General features: G+C 41.6%; 1 protein-coding gene across 2 annotated transcripts in view; it reads right to left on the reverse strand.

Annotated features, from left to right (window-relative positions):
• Positions 1–20,044, reverse strand: part of usp25 (ubiquitin specific peptidase 25) — a 201,810-nt gene that overhangs the window by 127,719 nt on the left and 54,047 nt on the right. For both annotated transcript variants that reach the window (XM_060833849.1, XM_060833848.1), the window contains exons 4-5: positions 17,525–17,648; positions 1,477–1,639 (exon numbers count right to left, since the gene is read on the reverse strand). In XM_060833849.1, coding sequence (XP_060689832.1) covers positions 1,477–1,639; positions 17,525–17,648 — 287 coding nt within the window. The remainder of the gene's footprint in view (positions 1–1,476; positions 1,640–17,524; positions 17,649–20,044) is intronic.

The raw sequence follows: 20,044 nt of genomic DNA on the forward strand, positions 1-20,044 counted from the left end.
ATGAGGAACTGGTGTTTCCCATTTGCCTCCACTTCTGGATTCTGATGCTTGCATCCTCCCCAGCCTCCTCACCTTCGTTTTACTTTAGAGATTTATAGGTCATTATTGAAAAGCCTAAGTGAAGGTTGCTGGACACTATCTTATTCGAAAAGAGAAATTAAGGGAAGGTAATCAATGAGAAACAATTAGGAGGTTCTTCAGCTAGTGTTTGAACATTTTGCAGATCAATATGGCAACTTGGGGCAATAAAAGAGTTCAACAGTTTAAGAAAGAACAAAAGAAAGAAAGAATGAGCAGCACAGCTCAAAAACATTGTGACGGTAAAATTCACAGGAGCAAAGGCAGCATCAAAACAAACCAGACAGGAATTTGCTTATTCAATGCAAGGCCAGAATTGAACAACCAAGAAGTGGGTCTTCTTCCACTGAACTCTGAAGCAGTGAAGGGAGAAACAGCGAGAGAGAGAGAAAATGACTTTCTGCCAATGAAGGCTTATGATGTTCTCAGGAAATACATTGTGCTGTAAAATGGGAGCAATTTACTCAGCAAGTATAGTCAGTAAGCACAGCAAGCTGTCCCATAAAAGAAAACCAAGTACAACCAGTATAAACAAACAAGTGAGTCACTCAGAAGGGAACTGCTACCTGATCCATGGTATCACTTCCAGACTCATCTGTTTCTTAGACAGCAGCTGTCAGGGTGGGGGGTGCTTAGAGGAGAGAGAGAGAACAGTGCAGCTAACTCAAACTGTTCTGGAACTCAGTGATATTTCACCTTCCCCCATTCACAGTGAGCAAAGCCCTGTGCTGGATCTGTATCAGGTTAATGCCACAATTTGTTTTGAGCACATCTCACACAAGAATCACTCTGTCAATGCATTCAAAAACACAGAAAACTACTCTCCTAGTGGAACATATAGGTTCCATCTTTCGAATGCGACATTAAACTGAACACTTATCTTCCCTCTCAGGTGGATGGGAAAGATGCACAAGTGTTATTTTGAAGTGAAATGGGGAAGCTGCCCTCCACTGTTGCTGTTCAACCAACATTGCAAAAATCAATGATTTGATCACTCTTTTTTTTATATCTGGGATCTTTCGGGACAGAAATTGGCTGAGGCATTTCCACTATTACAAAACAAAATACTTTACAGCCTTGAGAAGCGATTTGGGAGATCCTGGAGTTGTGAAATACACTAAGTAAGTGCTGAAAGACTCCATCTTTGCAAGGTCAGTTTTCCCAAGACCTGAGTCTGTAATTCACTGGACAGCCCACCACATCTCAAGATGGAGGGCAGAGTCGGGCTCAATCCCAACTCCACTTGCAGTGGGATAATCCTATGACTCTCATTCTGCACATCCCACGGTGAAGAAACAATATGCCTGGGTGGAACTCTGAAATACAGGGTAGAAATCCTATCCCGGGCTCCAGGAGAAATGAAATTGTTTGGACTGAAACAACAAACTGTGTTCTCACCTGAATGACAGCACTGAACCAGCAGGTGTTTCCTACATTCTTCAACCCAACAGGACAGCTCTCCTGTCGCTTCCGATCGTACGGATTTATCGAGTCACTCCATACCTCCCCTTGCGTCCTTTTCAAGCTTGCCTTGTTTTCTGCGATACTGGCTTCCAACACTCTTAGCGACAAGAAAAAGAAAACATGTATTATCAGCGAAAAGTGTCCAGACCAAGTTAGAAATGATCCTTGTCAACTGACAAGAAGCATAAAGAAGCACCTGATCCCATTTCCATTCTTCGATTCAGATACTTTCATCCTGATTGTTCATTACAATTTACAAGTTTCATTTGTTCGTCCAAACTCAAGCTGTGTCCAAGTAGAACATTTCACACGGGGAAAGACCAAGGCAAACACTGGCAGCAAGAGTGACTGTCAGGTCATGGGCTTGTGATATCGCACAAGAAGCTTATCGCACATTAAAGAGGGTCGAGGTAAATATCTTTCTGTTGCATTAGTGTTAATGTACCGAAGTAATCAAAGGCTGATATTTAATTCACTTAATTTCACAAAAATGATCAATACACAACAGTTTCAATATAAATAATTAAAAATTGTTTTTTTTGCATAAAATAAATTTCATAATCACCAGTCATGCTACTTTGAATGCTGAATAAGTACCATTCACCTAGTTATTGAGTTGTGGGGATCTGTACCAGATTTTAAGGTTGAACTAAGAGTAGAACTAGGTCAATAAATGACAAACTGTAAAAATTCAACAAGAAATTGCTGGAAAAACTAAGCAGCTTCTGTGGCGAAAAAGTAGAGTTATGTTTCAGGTCCAGTGATTCTACTTCAGAACTGATTGTAGATAGGAAACGGTTGGTATTTATGCAGAAGATGGGACGACAGGTGGTAAAATGATTGATGGATGTGGAGCACAGAGAGAGAGAGAACAACAGTAGAACAGAAAAGGAAGTGATAAATGTCAGCCAGGGCAAATCAATAGCTGCTAATGGCGACCCTTGGCAGCTGACAATAGGCTTTGCGTGGTAGCTGCCCATGAGATGACAAGCCTGGTGTGTGGGAGTTGGCGAAAACATATGAGACAAGGTGTTCAGGCCCTAAAGTTATCAGACTCGATATTGAACACTGAAGGCTGCAGGTTTCCCAAGCACAAAATGAGATACCACATCTCTCTGGGATCCATCTTTACCAGATACACCAACCTTTACCTAACTGCAATCAGTTCTGAAAGACCACTGGAACTGAAATGTTAATACTGCCAAATCTGTTGAGTTTTTCCAGCAATTTCTGCTTACGTTTCTGATTTCCAACACCCACACTTCCTTGGGCTTTTTTTTTGGAAGCTGTAAAAACTGATATGAAAACATTGCAGTCCCTCAAAAATGGGTAAAGTAAAATTTGCGCACTGGCTGAAATGCCATTCTTGGTGTGGTCCACTGAATGTATGCAGCTCTATTGTCATTACTACAGGAAATAAACAATGGGAAATGCAATACACAAGTACAATTTTTTAAATTTTTAATGAACTACCCGCAAATTCTGTGCACAAAGTCAAAAATGTTACAACTTGGGTAACTGTGCTGATATTGAGCAACTCCAGCATTGGTTCACTTCAAGAACGTCAGGGGCAGGAGTAGGCCATCTGGCCCTTCGAGCCTGCTCTGCCACTCAATAAAGATCATGGCTAAACTTTTCATGGACTCAGCTCCACATACCGGCGTTTTCACCATATCCCCTAATTTATTTCTTTTTCAAAAATATATCTACCTTAGCTTTAAAAGCGATGACTTAAACAGCATCAAGTACTTCACTGTGCAAGGAATTACCTAGATTAACAATCCTCTGGGTGAAGAAGTTCCTTCTCAGTTCAGTTCTAAACCTGCTTTCTCTAATCTTGAGGCCATGTCCTCTTGCCCTAGTCTCACTCCCCAGTGGAAACATCCTATCTATTTCTATTTTATCAATTCCTTCATTATTTTATGTTTCTATAAGATCCCCTCTCATTCTTCTGAATTCCAATAAACATAATCCCAGTCTACTCAGTCTGTCCTCATAAGCCAACCCCCTCAACTCAGAAATCAGCCTAGTGAACCTCCTCTGTACCCCCTTCAGTGCCAGTACATCCTTTCTCAAGTAAGGAAACCAAAACTGCACACAGTACTCCAGCTGTGGCCTCACCAGCACCTTGTACATCTGTAACATAATGTTAGAAACGTTGTTTTTGCAGATATGGAAAAAGCATACAGAAAAGGGGTACAGCAAGAGAACTATTAACTCTGCAGGTATTTAGGGAAGAGTATGTCTACTTTTCAGTGTATAATTGTGGTTAATTAAATACTTACTTTGGTGTGTAATTATTATAGCAAATAAGTTATTTTTAAAAATTATGTTTTCAGTAAAAAGCTGAGATAACCAAAATGCTTGGGCTATACAAAATGATATAAGTTAATGAAAAGGATTCTGAGAGATGGGATTTATGATGACTTGGAAAACCATAATTTAATTAGAGATAGTCAGCATGGCTTTGAGAATGGCAGGTCGTGCCTCATAAACCTTATTGAATTCTTTGAGCATGTGACAAAGCACATTAATGAAGGTAGAACACTAGATGGGGTGGACATAGATTTTAGCAAGGTGTTTGATAAGGTTCCCCCATGGTAGGCTCATTCAGGAAGCAAGGAGGCAAGGGATACAGGGAAATTTGGCTGTCTGGATAGAGAATTGGCTGGTCCACAGAAGACAGAGCGTGGTAGTAGAAGGAAAGTATTCAACCTGGAGCTCGGGACCAGTGGTGTTCTGCAGGGATCTGTTCTGCAATCTCTGACCTTTATGAATTTTATAAATGACTTGGATGAGGAAGTGGAAAGGTGGGTTGGTAAGGTTGCCGATGACACGAAGGTTGGTGGAGTTGTGGATAGTGTGGAGGGCTGTTGTAAATTGTAACAGGACATTGACAGGATACAGAACTGGGCTGAGAAGTGGCAGATGAAGTTCAAACTGGAAAATTATGAAGTGATTCATTTTGGAAGGTTGAATTTGAATGCCGAATACAGGTTTAAAGGTAGGATTCTTGGCAGTGTGGAGGAACAGAGGGATCTGGGGGCCCACGTTCACAGATCCTTTAAAGTTGCCACCCAAGTTGATAGTGTTAAGAAGGCATATAGCATGTTGGCTTTCATTAGCAGCTGGATTGAGTATAAGAACTGTGAGGTTTTGCTGCAGCTCTATAGAGCTTTGGTTAGACCAGACTTGGAATACTTGTTCAGTTCTTGTCACCTCATTATAGGAAGGATATGAAAGCTTTAGAGAGTGTGTAGAAGAGATTTACCAGGATGCTGCCTGAACGGGAGGGCACATCTTATGAAGAAAGGTTGAGGGAGCTAAAGGCTTTTCTCACTGGAATGATGAAAGGTGAGAGGCAATTTGATAGAAGTGTACAAAATGATGAGAGGCATAAATGGACTGGATAGTTAGAGAACTTTTCCCGGGAATAAATGGCTATCACGAAGGGGCATAATTTTAAAGTGATTGGAGAAAGGTTTTGTGGAGATGTCAGAGGTAGGTTCTTGACACAGAGTGTGGTGGGTGCATGGAATGCACTGCAGCAGTGGTAGTAGAGTCAGATACATTGGGAACATTTAAATGACTCTTGGATAGACACATGGATGAAGGGATAAAATTAAGGGTATATAGGTTAGTTTAATCTTAGAGTAGGATAAAAGGGCGACACAACTTCAAGGGCCGAAGGGCCTGTATTATGCTGTACTGTTCTAAGGGAAAACACAGAAATTTGAAAAAAAAAGAAACTGAAAGGACAACAAGCCTGAAGGAATCAAAACTGAGACTAAAAAGTGAAACTGTACATGAAATGGGGAAGTATGCAATGCCTGACATAATTCACAAGTTCATCAGAAACCTGAGCCCTGTCACTGGAATATAAATAGGCATTATAAGTACATGTCTGTTACATACGCTATTTATAATAGAATGGTGCAGAAAAGGCTCAAACGTGTGAATGAAGTGTTACTTTGATAGCACTTCAGCAGCTTTCAAAGGTCACAAGGAAGCTAGCTACTGAGAGGAAAATGCAGACTCTGACATTCCTACTTCACCAACAAAGTATTGTCAACTGAACTGGAGAAAAATAGAAAAGAAGCAAAACCATAAACATTCCAGTGGGCACAACTTCCTCACAAATTAATGACTTTGAATCAATTTTTAATTTGATCCATCAGTTTCACATAGGTTTTCCTTTAATTGTCATATTCAATCCCCTCAGTCACAGGAGTTCACTCCAGGAGCTGCTTATGACAATGTCTATGAGGAAAACATCTTCAGCTGCTTCATCAATGACCTTCCCTTCCTCAAAAGGTAAGAGGTCGTGACATGCAGTTGGGGTTTTGCCTGGACTATCCAGTTCCTGACCTTGGTAAAAACATGGAGCAGAGTTTAACTTCAGTGGTGATACCAGAGTGGCTGCCTTTGACATGAAGGTAGCATTTGGGCAAGTTTGGTATGAAGGAGCTCCAGGAAAAAGAGAATCGATGAGAATCGGCAGGAGCAGCTCCTCTCTGCTGGTTGGAGTCATATCTGGCACCCAGGAAGTTGGCTGCAGTTGTTGGAGCCAATCATTTCAGTCCTAATCAATTACTAAATAACCTTCTCAGGGTAGTGTCCTAGGTTCAACCGACTTTAGCTACTTGATCTTCCGACCGTAACATTAGAAGTGGAAATGCTCGCTGATGATTGCATGCTGTTTAGTCCCATTTACAACTTGCCAAACATGGAAGCAGTCCAGACCCAAATGCATCAATATCCAGGTTTGGGCTGACAAGTGGCAAGTAACATTACTCGTCACACAAGTGACGGACAATGACCACCTCCAACATGACAAAATCTATCCATCATCGCTTGACATCAATTGTATTACCATTGCAAATCCTGAAGTTCAGCACTGATCAGAAACAGAACTGAATTTCCCATATAAATATTGTGGCTACAAGAACAGGTCAAAGACTAGGGATTCTGCAGCAAGCAACTCACCTGCTGAATCCCCTGAGCCCGTCCACTATCTGTAAGACACAAGTCAGAAATGTAATGGAATACTTCCCCATTTGCCTGGATGAGTCCAGCTCCAACAATACTCAGGAAACTTTGACACCATTCAAAATAAACTGGCTTGCTTGATTTTGCATGATATGATGGTCTCCTTAAAAGTCTAAAACATTTAGACGCATTATCACCAGACTATTAAACTAGAAACTCAACTAATGTTCTGGGAACCTGGGTTCAAATCCTGCTGTGGCAGATGGTGAAATTAGCATTCAACAAAAAGAATCTGGAATTATGGGTAGAATGATGACCAGGAACCTGCGCTGAATATTGAGAAAGCCCTTCTGAACTCACTAATGCTCTTCAAGGAAAGAAATCTGTCATCCTAACCTGGTCTGGCCTACGCGTGACTCCAAACTCAGAGCAATGTGGCTGATTCTTAACTGTACTCTGGGCAATTAAGGATGGGCAATAAATGCTGGCCTCACCAGAGATGCCCACAAGTGAACACCAAAAAAAAGATACCGCTGAAATAGGATTACTGATCTTAAAGAAAAACAACTGGCTAACAGCAATTGATGATACAACCAAGTTACCGAGAAGATAAACAAGAGAAAAGGAGTCAAGAGTTATATATGTACACAGATTATGGGTGTGGGCTGTTCCCAGCAGTTTTGGTTTTCTCTTTTAGTTTTAACCAGGCTGCCTGCAGAACAGAAACAGAGAGAGAGAGAAAAAGAGACAGACAAACAGAGACATGAAAGGGATTTGGAGGGGCAACCTTGCAGAGGTAAACTAAAGGCCCAAGACATTTCCACCTGCATACACAGCTTTGAAACAGTCCTCAAACAAATGGTTAATATTTCAATTTTTGGTAAACATCTTATTTGGGACTGCAAATGGCTGCATAAGCGTAGACAAGAACATGATTAAACGGGTCAATTTACACTATAAGTAACTGAGTCCTTTATGTTTTAAATATTTTAATCCAACAATTTAACTGAGTATTTGATTATTACTAATCATGTTTCTTGATCTTTTTTATAATAAAATCTTTATGATTTAAATCCTGCTGCTTCTTAAGTGAGTTTTCATTTTGAAAAAAAATTATAAACTTCACCAAATTCAAAGCACAACCCATTGCAATTAAAAACCTCAGCTACTGACTTTTTTTTCAATTATCAGACTTTTCCTGTACCAACTGGAAACAACTCTCTCTCTCTGCTGAGGAACATTGGAACATTCAACTCTGGAGCAGTAGCCCCCACCAAATCCTCTCAATTTTGAACACCTCTGCCAAATATCCTCTTGAACATCTCTGCTCTAAGAATGAAAAAGCAGCTTCCCTCGTCTCTCCAACTTAACCAAAGTCTCTCAGCCTGGCACTATTTCAATTATGCATGTGTCATGCCTTTCCCCTGCCTCAGTCGAAGCAAGACGCTCAGAGACACAGTATGGTTTTACCTCCTTCACCTTTATTCCAGGCCCTGGAGGGAGAGAGAACAATTGCCTATGTGCACAGAGACATGAGTTCTCAGCCTTCTCTCAAACAGCAGTTTCTTAATGAAATACAGAGTCATTTACAGGGAGGAGGATCCATAAGGGAACATACAATCAGCGAGTGTCAACAGTAAAGATTAAGCCATCTGCTGTTGTACAATGAATGTTCTTAAGTTTGTTAACTGGCTTCACATAATGGATACTTTTCCCCTTATTAACTGACCTTACATGCTGATAGCTTCCAATATTGTTAAATGACTCTACATAATGAAAGCTTTTCCCCCTTGTTAACCCATTACCCTTGCCTCCAGCACCCCATTGTTAACTGCAAGTTCATATCTGATCTGAGTCATGCTCAACTGAACCTCTTGTTTCATAAAACTCAAAACTTAACTCTTTCCTTGCCTGCTTATACCGGACACACATTCTCACATGTATCATCGAAGATTTGTGTGCATGTACAGCAAGTAATCGAAAAGCTTATAGAATGCTACTTCATTCCAAGGAGAATTGAATTCAAGAGAAGGGAGGTTATGCTTCAACTATACATGAAATTGGTGAGACCACATCTGGAGTACTGAGAAAGTACTGGTCATCGCATTTATGGATGGATTTTAATATATAGGCTGAAGTTCAGAGAAGATTCACTGGATTAATATCTGGAATTAGTAGATTACCTCCACAGGACAGGCTAAACAGACTAGGCCTGTACCGTTTAGAGTTTAGAAGAGTCAGCAATGACTTAAGTGAAATAGAAGATCCTGGGAGGATGTTAACAGGTGGATGTTGAAAGCATATTCCCTCTTGTGGGAGAATCAAGAATGAGGGTCACAGTTTAAAAATAAGGGGGTGTCTTCTTTTAAAACACAGATGAGGAAACATTCTTTTCTCTCAGAAGGTTAAGTGTCCTTGGAATTCCCTTCTTCAAAAGGGAGCATATACAGAATCTTTCAATATCTTTAACGCAGAGGTAAAGAAGATTCTTATCAAGGGTGATGAAAGATTACTAGGGAAATGCAAGAATGTAGAGTTAAGGTGAAACTCAATCAGCCATTATTTTATCAAACGACAGAGCAGTTTTGCTGGGCTGAGTGGCCTATTCTTCTTCCTGGTTCATATGTTCACAATAAATCTCTCTACCCTCTGATAAGTCTGAACATAACTTTGAACGTATGATCCTTGCATTGGAGATACTTCCCACTTGCCTGGATGGATGCAGCCTCAACAACAATCAAGAAGCTTGACACCATCTGGGACAAAGCAACCCACTTGACTGGTATCACATGCACAAGCATCCATTCCCTCCATCACCAATGTTCAGCAGCAGCATTGCGTACTATCTACAAGATACACGGCAGATCCTTAGACAGCATCTTCCAAATTCTCAACCACTCCCATCTAGAAGGGCAAGGACAGCAGATACATGAGAACACTAACCCCTGCTCATTCACCTCCAAGCCACTCACCATCCTGACTTGGAAATGTATTTCCGTTCCTTCAGTGTCACAGGGTCAAAGTCATGGAATTCCCTCCCTAAGGGTGTTGTGCATCAACTGGTAGCATGTGGACTGCAGCAATTTAAGAGGAACACTATCACCTTATGGGCAACTAGGGACAGGCAATAAATGGTGGCCAACCAGTGATGCCCAAGTCCCTCAAGTGAATTAAAAAATGGGCATTGCTTAAATTTTTACACAATCATTTCCTCTCTTGCATTTCAGTAAATTATAATAGCTCATGATGAAAACACAATACAAGTAGAAGCATTTAGCAGTCCAATTATAGGTATTATCCTTCCAAAACTCAGGCAGGTAGTGACATAGTGGATCAGCAATCCAGAAGCCTAAGTTAAGACCCTGGGGCATGCATGTGAATCCCACTACAGCAGACGGTGAAATCTGAATTCAGTTAATGGAAATCTGGAATTTAAACCTAATCTAATGGTGACCATGCAACCAATAGTCATCTGTCCTAAAGAAAATATCTAATTGACAAGTGTACATTAGGGAAGGAAAATATGCCATTTCTTACCTGGTGTGGCCAACATGTGTCTCAAGACCTGAAGTAGTGTGCTGACTCTGAACTGCCTTCTGATAGGTCTCACAAGGCACTCAGTTCAAAGGCAACATATGCTGGCCTGGTCAGCAATGTCAACAACCCACGAAAGAAGTAAAATAATCTGAAAGCTTTCGGAACAACATGTGTTTTGGACATCATAGAATCAAAGAATCAGCGTGGAAGCAAGCCATTCATCCCATCAAATTCACACCAATCTGCAAAAGAACATCGCATCTAAACCCAACCCCCATAATATCCCTGTAACCTTGTGTTTCGCCATGGTTAATCCACCTATCTTGCACATCCCTGGACACTACATACAATTTAGGATGGCCAATCCAACTAACCTGCACATAGAGTCAAATATATAAAGCACAAAAACAGACCCTTCGGTCCAGCTCATCCATACCGACCCAATATCCTAAACTAATGCAGTCCCATATGCCAGCACTTGGCCTGTATCCCTTTAAACCCTTCCTATTCATAAACCCATACAGATGCCTCTTAAATGTTGTAATTGTACCAGCCTCCACCACTTCCTCTGGCAGCTCATTCCATACACGCACCATCCTGTGTGTGAAAAAGTTGCCCATTAGGTCCCTTTTAAATTTTCCCCCTCTCACCCTAATCCTATGTCCTTGTGTTCTGGACCCCTCAGCCCCAGGGAAAAGAGCTTGTCTATTTACCCTATCCGATCTTTGGATTGTGGGAGGAAACTGGAGCACCCAGAGGAAACCCACGCAGACATGGGAAGAATGTGCAAACTCCACACAGTTGCCCGAAGCTGGAATTGGACCCGGGTCCATGAAGCAGCAGGGCTAACCACTGAGTGACCACGCTGCCCGACATGCGTAATAGTACAATAAAATCCCGAAGGTTACAGGTCTATCAGTGATGGTGACACAAGTGAAATTAATCCTACAGGAGCAGGTCAGTGGAGCAATTTGTCCATTCAGGCATATTAATAATATAAACCTGTTGATTACAATGTGACTGTCACCAGTACTCAAGCTAAATGGCTGACATGGAAGCAACCATAAAAGACACTGAAGAACCTAGACAACACAATGAGGAACAGAATGAAGGAAAACTTGGAAATGACAAGAACAGTTTTTATTCAAGAGTTAGATATTTGTGCTCATAACGCTAAGGATGCTAGGTTGCAGGAAACGGAGCTCACTATTGTCATTGTTAAGTTTTCACATCAGGTACAGCAGAACTGAATAAACAGTACCATCACACCCTGTTTAGCGGAACAATGCCCATGGGTCCAACCTCAGACCATCTTTATCTCAATAGCCTTCTGAGATCTAGAATCATAGAGATGTACAGCATGGAAACAGACCCTTCAGTCCAACCCGTCCATGCCGACCAGATATCCCAACCCAATCTAGTCCCATCTGCCAGCATCCAGCCCATATCCCTCCAAACCCTTCCTATTCATATACCCATCCAGAAGCCTCTTAAATGTTGCAATATCACCAGCCTCCACCATTTCCTCTGGCAGCTCATTCCATACACGTACCACCTTCTGTGTGAAAAAACTGCCCCGTAGATCTCTTTTATATCTTTCCCCTCTCACCCTAAACCTATGCCCTCTAGTTCTGCACTCCCCAACCCCGGGGAAAAGACTTTGCCTATTTACTCTATCCATGCCCTTCATAATTTTGTAAACCTCAGCCTCCAATCAGATACAGATTTTACTTTAGGCTCCTGATCACTGGGAGCAGGGCTGTGAAACTGTTCAAATTCCTTTCAAATAGGCCCTTTAAGTAGTGTACAGAAGACACTTTCATGTCCCATCTGGATATTAACCTGGCTTTTGCCCGAAACGTCGATTTTACTGCTCCTCGGATGCTGCCTGAACTGCTGTGCTTTTCTAGCACCTCTAATCCAGAATCTGGTTTCCAGCATCTGCAGTCATTGTTTTTACCTTGGATATTAACCTAGACCATTTCCCCATTTGCCATGTAATTTGTGGCCATTCATCTTCCAATTGCGACAGAACTGGAACTGCATCATCCAGTGATTCATGATTCCCATTTGTCTTGCTTATAACCCCTTCTTTCTAATTCTATGTCAAAGCCTTCAGCTACACTTCTTTGGCTGGTTCCTTCCTCCAACAGGTGAGCTGAACAGCTAATTTATTTCTCTAACTAAGTGTCAGGGTAGCATTCTTGCCGCCACATCAGAAGGTCATGGGACTAAGTTATACTCTTCGAGAAGAAAGTGAGGACTGCAGATGCTGGAGATCAGAGCTGAAAATGTGTTGCTGGAAAGACGCAACAGGTCAGGCAGCATCCAAGGAACAGGAGAATCGACGTTTCGGGCATGAGCCCTTCATCAGGAATGAGGAAAGTGTGTCCAGCAGGCTAAGATAAAAGGTAGGGAGGAGGGACTTGGGGGAGGGGCGTTGGAAATGCGGTAGGTGGAAGGAGGTCAAAGTGAGGGTGATAGGCCGGAGTGGGGGTGGGGGCGGAGAGGTCAGGAAGAAGAGTGCAAGTTAGGAAGGCGGTGCTGGGTTCGAGGGATTTGACTGAAACAAGGTGGGGGGAGGGGAAATGAGGAAACTAGAGAAATCTGAGTTCATCCCTTGTGGTTGGAGGGTTCCTAGGCGGAAGACGAGGCGCTCTTCCTCCAGCCATCGTGTTGCTATGGTCTGGCGATGGAGGAGTCCAAGGACCTGCATGTCCTTGGTGGAGTGGGAGGGGGAGTTGAAGTGTTGAGCCACGGGGTGGTTGGGTTGGTTGGTGCGGGTATCCCAGAGGTGTTCTCTGAAACATTCCGCAAGTAGGCGGCCTGTCTCCCCAATATAGAGAAGGCCACATCGGGTGCAGCAGATGCAGTAAATGATGTGTGTGGAGGTGTAGGTGAATTTGTGGCGGATATGGAAGGATCCCTTGGGGTCTTGGAGGGAAGTGAGGGGGGAGGTGTGGGCGCAAGTTTTGCATTTCTTGCAGTTGCAGGGGAAGGTGCCGGGAGTGGAGGTTGGGTTGGTGGGGAGTGTGGACCTGATAAGGGAGTCACGGAGGGAGTGGTCTTTTCGGAACGCTGATAGGGGAGGGGAGGGAAATATATCTCTGGTGGTGGGGTCCGTTTGGACTAAGTTATACTCCCAATCAGAGTGTTTCACCTGTTGGAGCTGCCAAATGTCAGGTGAGACAGACACTGCAGCCCTGCATATCCTAAAAGGAGGATGTAACAGATTCCAAGCTGCCATTTCAAATGAAAGCCAGAATTCTGGTCAAAATGTACTCCACAAACATGATTCATTGAAACAAATTATCTGGTCACTATCACAGCATGTGTGGGAACTTACTATGGATAAATTACAAATGCATGTCTTAATAACAGGGACTAAACTTCAACAGTACTCGAAGTGTTTTGAGATGTTGCAAGGTTGTTGAAAAGCAGGCATCTCTTTCTGTCAGATCCTCAGTCCACATTGCTGTGCTTCTCCAACTTTTGTTTTTCACTCAAAGATTACACTCGTAAACTTTACCTGGAGTAAATGTAAGAAAGCTTCCTTTGACTTATAAGCATTTCACTCTCTTTTTATCTAAACTTCTACTGTCTTTGTCAAGGCTGCAAAGACTAGTGGTGCCTACGAACCCCTTCTCCAGAGCTCAGCCAACCCTCTACAAGCTCTATGCTTATCTCAATACCTCACACTGTAGCTCACTCCTTTTTCAGGATCATGACATGAACAGCCTTTTGCCAACTTAAATATTAAAAATCCAACCTTCGTTGCTCGAGTGCATCTTACTTTACCTAATCCTTTACTCCACTAGAACATAAGAAGAGGAGGTAGATCGTATAGCCCATCAAGCCTGTCTTGTCATTCAATACAATCAAGGCTAAACTAGAGCCAACACTCAGCCCCCAACCATATCCCATGATTTCCTAATACATTAAAAATCTGTCTATCCTAGGATTAAATATATTCATTAACTGAGCATCCGCAAATCCCTGGGGTAGAGAATTTGAATGATTCACAACCACTTGAATAAAATAATTTTCTTTTCTCATCCTAAATGATGGTCCTTCATGTAGAAACTGTGCTCCTATTTTTGATTCCTTAACCAGCAGAGATAATCTTGAGTGTCTGCCCTATCAAGCCCAATCAGAATGGTTTATGCTTCAATATGAACACTTCTGTCAGCGAGCTGTACTCAGTGTCTTGGCTTGCCTATACATCAAAATTAACTGATATTTGAGCCCCTCTCTCTAATCAACCTTATTACCTTCCAAAAGCTCTGCACTCTTCTGGTTCTGGCACCTTGACCACCTCAGATTTTAATCACTTTGCCAATGATGGCCGTGCCTGTAACTGCCTGGGGAGTGAGGTCTGGAATTTTCTCCTAAATCTCTCTGCCTCTCTCACCTCCTTTGAGATGTTTCTTAAAACTTTTTTGACCAAAGCTTTTATCATCTGCCCTAATATGCTCTAATGTGACTCAGTATCAAATTCTGTTTGATGTTTAATCATGTGAAGGACAGCTCACTATGTTTAACTCACTCTTACTGAAGGTTCTGATGAAGGGTCACCATTCCCAAAACATTACCCCTGTTTTCTCTCCACATTTGCTGCCAGACCTGCTGAGTTTTTCCAGCAATTTCTGTTTTTGTTTCTAATTCCCAGCATCCACAAATCTTTGATTTGTTGTCATTTTCGAATGGCAACTGCCATTCCAGTTTCCACTTCTGGAATGACCAGTTAAATGTCTAATATAAGCTCAATCTTTAACACTGACAAACCCAAGTGGCTGAGTGCCTAATCAGATTACAATACATTGAATAAACTGTGCACTAAAAGTATCACAGCATTCAATCACGTACTTTTTGGATGAGCACAGGTTGTTCAAGTCATACTTTGAAGCCAAAGCTGGATTAAAATGATGTCAAACTGTGTTAAGAAAGGCAGAAATTCATTGTACATTCTTTCTCAATAGCAAAATCTGAATTAGAGAAAACACAACCTGAATTTCTGTAGCAAAACCATAAGTTGCTGGAAAAGCTCAGCAGGTCTGGCAGCATCTGTGAAGAGAAATCAAAGTTAACGTTTAGGGTCCATCTGAGGAAGGGTCACATATGCCGAAGCTTTAACTTTGATTTCTCTTCACAGATGCTGCCAGACCTGGTGAGCTTTTCCAGCAATTTCTGTTTTTGTTTCTGATTTACAGCATTCGCAATTCTTGCAGTTTTCATTTGGAATTTCTGTAGCTTCTTTTATAATTTGAAGACATTTGAAAACTCTTTACAGCCAATGAAGTACTTTTCAACTGCTGTCACTGTTGACACATAAAAGCCAGCAGTTGATCTGTACACAGTAAGATTTCACAAACACCAATTAGATACTTAGCAGATCATTTTTCTATGAGTCATTTTGTTTTTGAAATAAATACTGACCAGGACAACTGGGATAACTTCCCAGCTCTTCAGTGCAATAGTGCTTTGGAATCTTTTACATCTGGGAGGGCGTGTGAGTTACAGAAATGCTGAAAATACTCAACAGGGTCTGGCAACACTTGCTCAAGAAGAAACAGAATTATGTCTCAGGTCAAGGACATTTCTGCAGATAAGTTGTTAGTTAAGTGTCTCATCTGAAAGACAGCATCTCCATCTCCCTCAGCACTGCATTGAAACACGAGCCTGAATACTGTGCTCAAGTCTCTGAAGTAGGAATTAAAGTCACAAGATTTTGACACAGAGACTCTTTACGAGGTTTCCTTGCACATTCGTGTAAACATTTTTCCAGGTAATTTTAAAATCAAATCTTCATGGGAAGAGTATTATTTTTGATAACTGAGTGTTGATGCACATGGGAGCTCAGAAGGTATCTCTGCTCTAAAAGGATTTCGCAAAATGTTCCATGGGATTCTGTTAATTTTAGCTAGTAAGCCAGTCAGTCATTGCACAGCCGGGAAACAAAATCATAATGGTTTACAATCACATTTGTCTGCAAAAATATTATGAATGCAATTCATGTAAATGGTGAACTGCTCAGTGGTAATACTTGCGTTAGTTTAGCTAAACCAAACCCCTTCTGCCTGAAGTCTGGAAAATCAGATTTGTACTTTGACTGGAATCCAATAAGCAGCTAAAAGTGTATATGTGACTAGTGAGGTGAGGACAGGACCATGATTGGCCTGTCAAAACAATATCTCTGCTCATAAGAGAAATAGCTACTTCAGAGCTAAGGTAACAGAAGGCAGCTGGACAGCATACCCAAACACAGAGACTCTATATCTTCATCACAGAGGGTAAAGAATTAGGGACAAGAAATTTTATTCAAAATCACATAGGACGCTGATCTCATCATCTCTGAACTCTTAAGAATCCCTAAAATTCCAAACATTTGCTCATCATAGTCTTAAATACAGTCCAAGTGGAGAATGCACAGTTTTCTGTGATAGAGAACTCCAAAGATTCACAATCCTGAGAGTTTAGCAATCTTTCTCTTTTTCTGTCTGTTGGTTACAAGGGTTATGTGCGAAGAGGGAATACAAAGTTTGCACAATCTCAAAGTTGACAGAACAAAACTGACTCATGCTCAATTGCTGTAAACAATAGGTGGGATTTCGAGGTGCTTGTGGGAAAAGAAAAATATTGTCATAAGGGTTCACTTTTCTGAGATTAGGGTCAAGGCACATTGCTCAGGCAAGAGTAGAGGGCACTTCTTTTTCCTTTTAATCCATTTTGAATTTGACCGAGGAATGCCTTTCACTGACTTCAAAATCAAAATCGGATTCAGTGCAATGGGGTCCTGGAAGTCAGACAGGTGATATGGCACCAATTGTGAATACTGCACAGCATCTCAAACTTCTTAGGCAAGAACTGAAATCAGAGCAAAAGCTGGATGGTACCACAGAGAAAGGCACAGTTCCCAGGATAGGACATATGCTGGAGTGTGGTTACTAGGGGATGAGAGACAAGGACGTGTGGTCACAGAGGGTTTCCCAAATATGAGAGATATGGACAGAGAGGGACAAGGAAGCAACAGGAAACAGGGATTCCTCCTGGGGTCCTGAAGATTATTCTTGCTCTTTCTAGCTCCCAAGAAAGAAAGTTAAGTTGACCTGGCATCTTTTTTCATTCATTCACAGGACAGTCTGGTCACTCCCATGGGTCACATTGGGTTTCTCTCTTAGGCCTCCTGCCAGCATTCTATTAAAATAGCATAATTGTGCCACAACTTCTCCTGTTCAATGAAGCACCAATTTGGAGGACTGGAACTTTGAGTGATTTGAAAGCCAGAAAAACTTAAAACGAAGACTAGGCTTATCAGATGATGTCTAATTCTGGTTGCTTTCATTCGACAGGAACCTGACTGGGTTAAATCATTGCACATAGATCTATCCGTAGCATCAACGTCTCATTAAAAGGATGATTTTAACAACCTTTGCTTAAGATTCTCTTGACCCCTTACCTGCTAATGGCTTGCTCTTCGTCCGTTATACCAGTCTCCCTGAATGCTCGGTTCGACTCCTCCAAGCTCAAAGCGATTGCTCTCTGTAAGTCATCTTTGTCATCTCCCGTAAGGTCAATAACATCTAGAATTGTGACAAACAACACCTTTGATTTAGAGACAAATTTATATTTTAGGGGTGAGGGGTGAGCTGTGGGGGTTAAAGAGTCATTTTGAATGAAATAAGAATGTGGCAGTACAGGAGAAATTACTACAGCAACATGGATTTCAGCAAAGTACAAGCACTTAAGTCTAAGGAGATGATTCTTGCCTCAGGGTTTGTATTCAGCTGGCATGCAAGATATCCCGGGTTGAAATCTCAGACGAGCCCTGGTTGTTTGGGGTTGTAGGTTGGCTCAGTGGTTAGCACTGCTGCCTCACAGTGCTGGGAACTGGGTTTCATTCCACTCTCTGGCGACTGCCTGCATGGAGTCTGCATATAGTCCCACAGTCCAAAGATGTGCGGGTTAGGTGGACTGGTCGTGTTAAATAGCTCATAGTGACCAGGGATGTGCAGGTAAGGTGGATTAGCCATGGGAAATGTAGAGCTACAGAGATAGGGTAAGGGGGTGGGTCACTCTTCGGAGGGTGGGTGTGGACATGATGGGCCGAATGGTCTGCTTCCACACTGTAAGGATTTTTATAATTCTATGATTAGCCAAATAATTTCCTGGATTGTCGGAGGCTGAGGGGCACAGATAGGGTGAATAGTCAAGGTCTTTTCTCCATGATAGAGGAGTCCAAAATTCGAGGGCATTGGTTTCAGGTGAAAGGAGAAAGATTTAAATGTAACCGAAGGGGCAACTTTTTTGCAGCGAGGGTGGTGCATGTGTGGGATGAGCGGTCAGAGGAAGTGGTGGTGGCTGGCACAATTACAGCATTTAAAAGGCGCCTGGGTAGGTATATGAATAGGAAAGGTTTAGAGGGATATGGGCCAAATATGAGCAAATGGGTCTAGATTAATTTAGGATGGATGAGCTAGACCGAAGGGCTGTTTCCATGCTGTTTGCCTTTATGACTATTATTTACGTCCTACAATCTCTATGCACTGGCCCCAGGTCTGTGGAAAGTGAGGATTGAATATTTGAGACAGTTTTCACCTGAACTGTGTTGTGTCTGTTTCCATGCTGTACATCTCTCTTATTCTTTGACTTATTGGGTTGATGAAACATTCAAATTAGGAAGAAAAACATCTAGATATTCTGTCCTTCCAAACTTGTGCTTAATCAAAGGCAAATATCTATATTTTTCCCAGAAAATGCTATAGAGATCCAGGATTTCATCACTGAAACATCCTAGAAATGCCTGAATTCAAAACAGAACTTGGTTTATTCAGGTACATACAATGACTGTCTTTATTGGAAACAATATGGAATATCTGGGTGCTATAATTCAATAGAGTGAACACCAAACACAACAATCACAGGTCTGCTCACTAACAGCAGCAATTTAAAATCTATTAAAATATCAAGATCAGGTCCAAAAATACATCAAGAAAGTTGATTAAAAGTAATCAAAAAGTGAGGGAGTGGTGAGCCTGCGGAGCTCTCTGCCACAGAAAGTAGTCAAATCCAAAACATTGTTCTTAGGGCTAAAAGGATCAAAGATTATGGGGAGAAAGGAGGAGCAGGGGACTGAGTTGGACAGTCAGTCATGATCACATTGAATGTTGGTTTAGGTTTAATGGCGGAATGACCTACTCCAGCCCCTAGTTTTATCTTTTAATGCTAATGGAATGATGTAACCAGAACTCTGGGGGCTTGGTGCATAAATTATAACTCAATTATACAAAATCTTGCCAGTACTGAGTAAGGGTCACACAACCTGAATCGTTAACACTGATTTCTCTTCACAGATGCTGCCAGACCTGCTAAGATTTTTCAGATACTCCTATTTTTGGATTTACAGTATTTGCAATTCTTTTGGCTTTAATAGAAAATGTTGGTTGCGCTACAGCTGGTGTGCTGTAGGCATTCACAATGCAGCTGTGAAAGCATATATAGAGGAACCTCGATTATCCAAACACCACAGGCAGGGAGTATTTTGTTTGGAAAAACGAACCTTCGATTGATCAAATGCCAGATAATCGAGGTTCCTCTGTATTGGTCTCAGAGGAAGCATGGTGAAGATTCATAAGGCTGACACTTGAAATCCAAGATTTCTATTACATGGACAGATTACTTAAAGTTGGATTGCATTCCCTGGAATCGAGACATTTAGTGGGTGTTTGTTTCAAGTTTTTATTAAATCCAGTATGAAGGAAAAATTATAAGGTGGATAAACAGAAACTACTTCTGCTATTCACTAAGTCTAGATACATGGTCTAACAATTCAAGCAAGATCTTTCAGGACTGGCTTTGGTGTATTTTAATGCAAAAAGAATGACAATGGATGAGATGCTTCTTCACAAACACTGATAATACAGCAATGATAAATCTAAAACAATCTTCTTTATACTGTGGTACTCTCCTTCACCACTGC

Source organism: Hemiscyllium ocellatum, chromosome 12 (genome assembly GCF_020745735.1).
Source record: "Hemiscyllium ocellatum isolate sHemOce1 chromosome 12, sHemOce1.pat.X.cur, whole genome shotgun sequence".
Classification (NCBI taxonomy): domain Eukaryota; kingdom Metazoa; phylum Chordata; class Chondrichthyes; order Orectolobiformes; family Hemiscylliidae; genus Hemiscyllium; species Hemiscyllium ocellatum.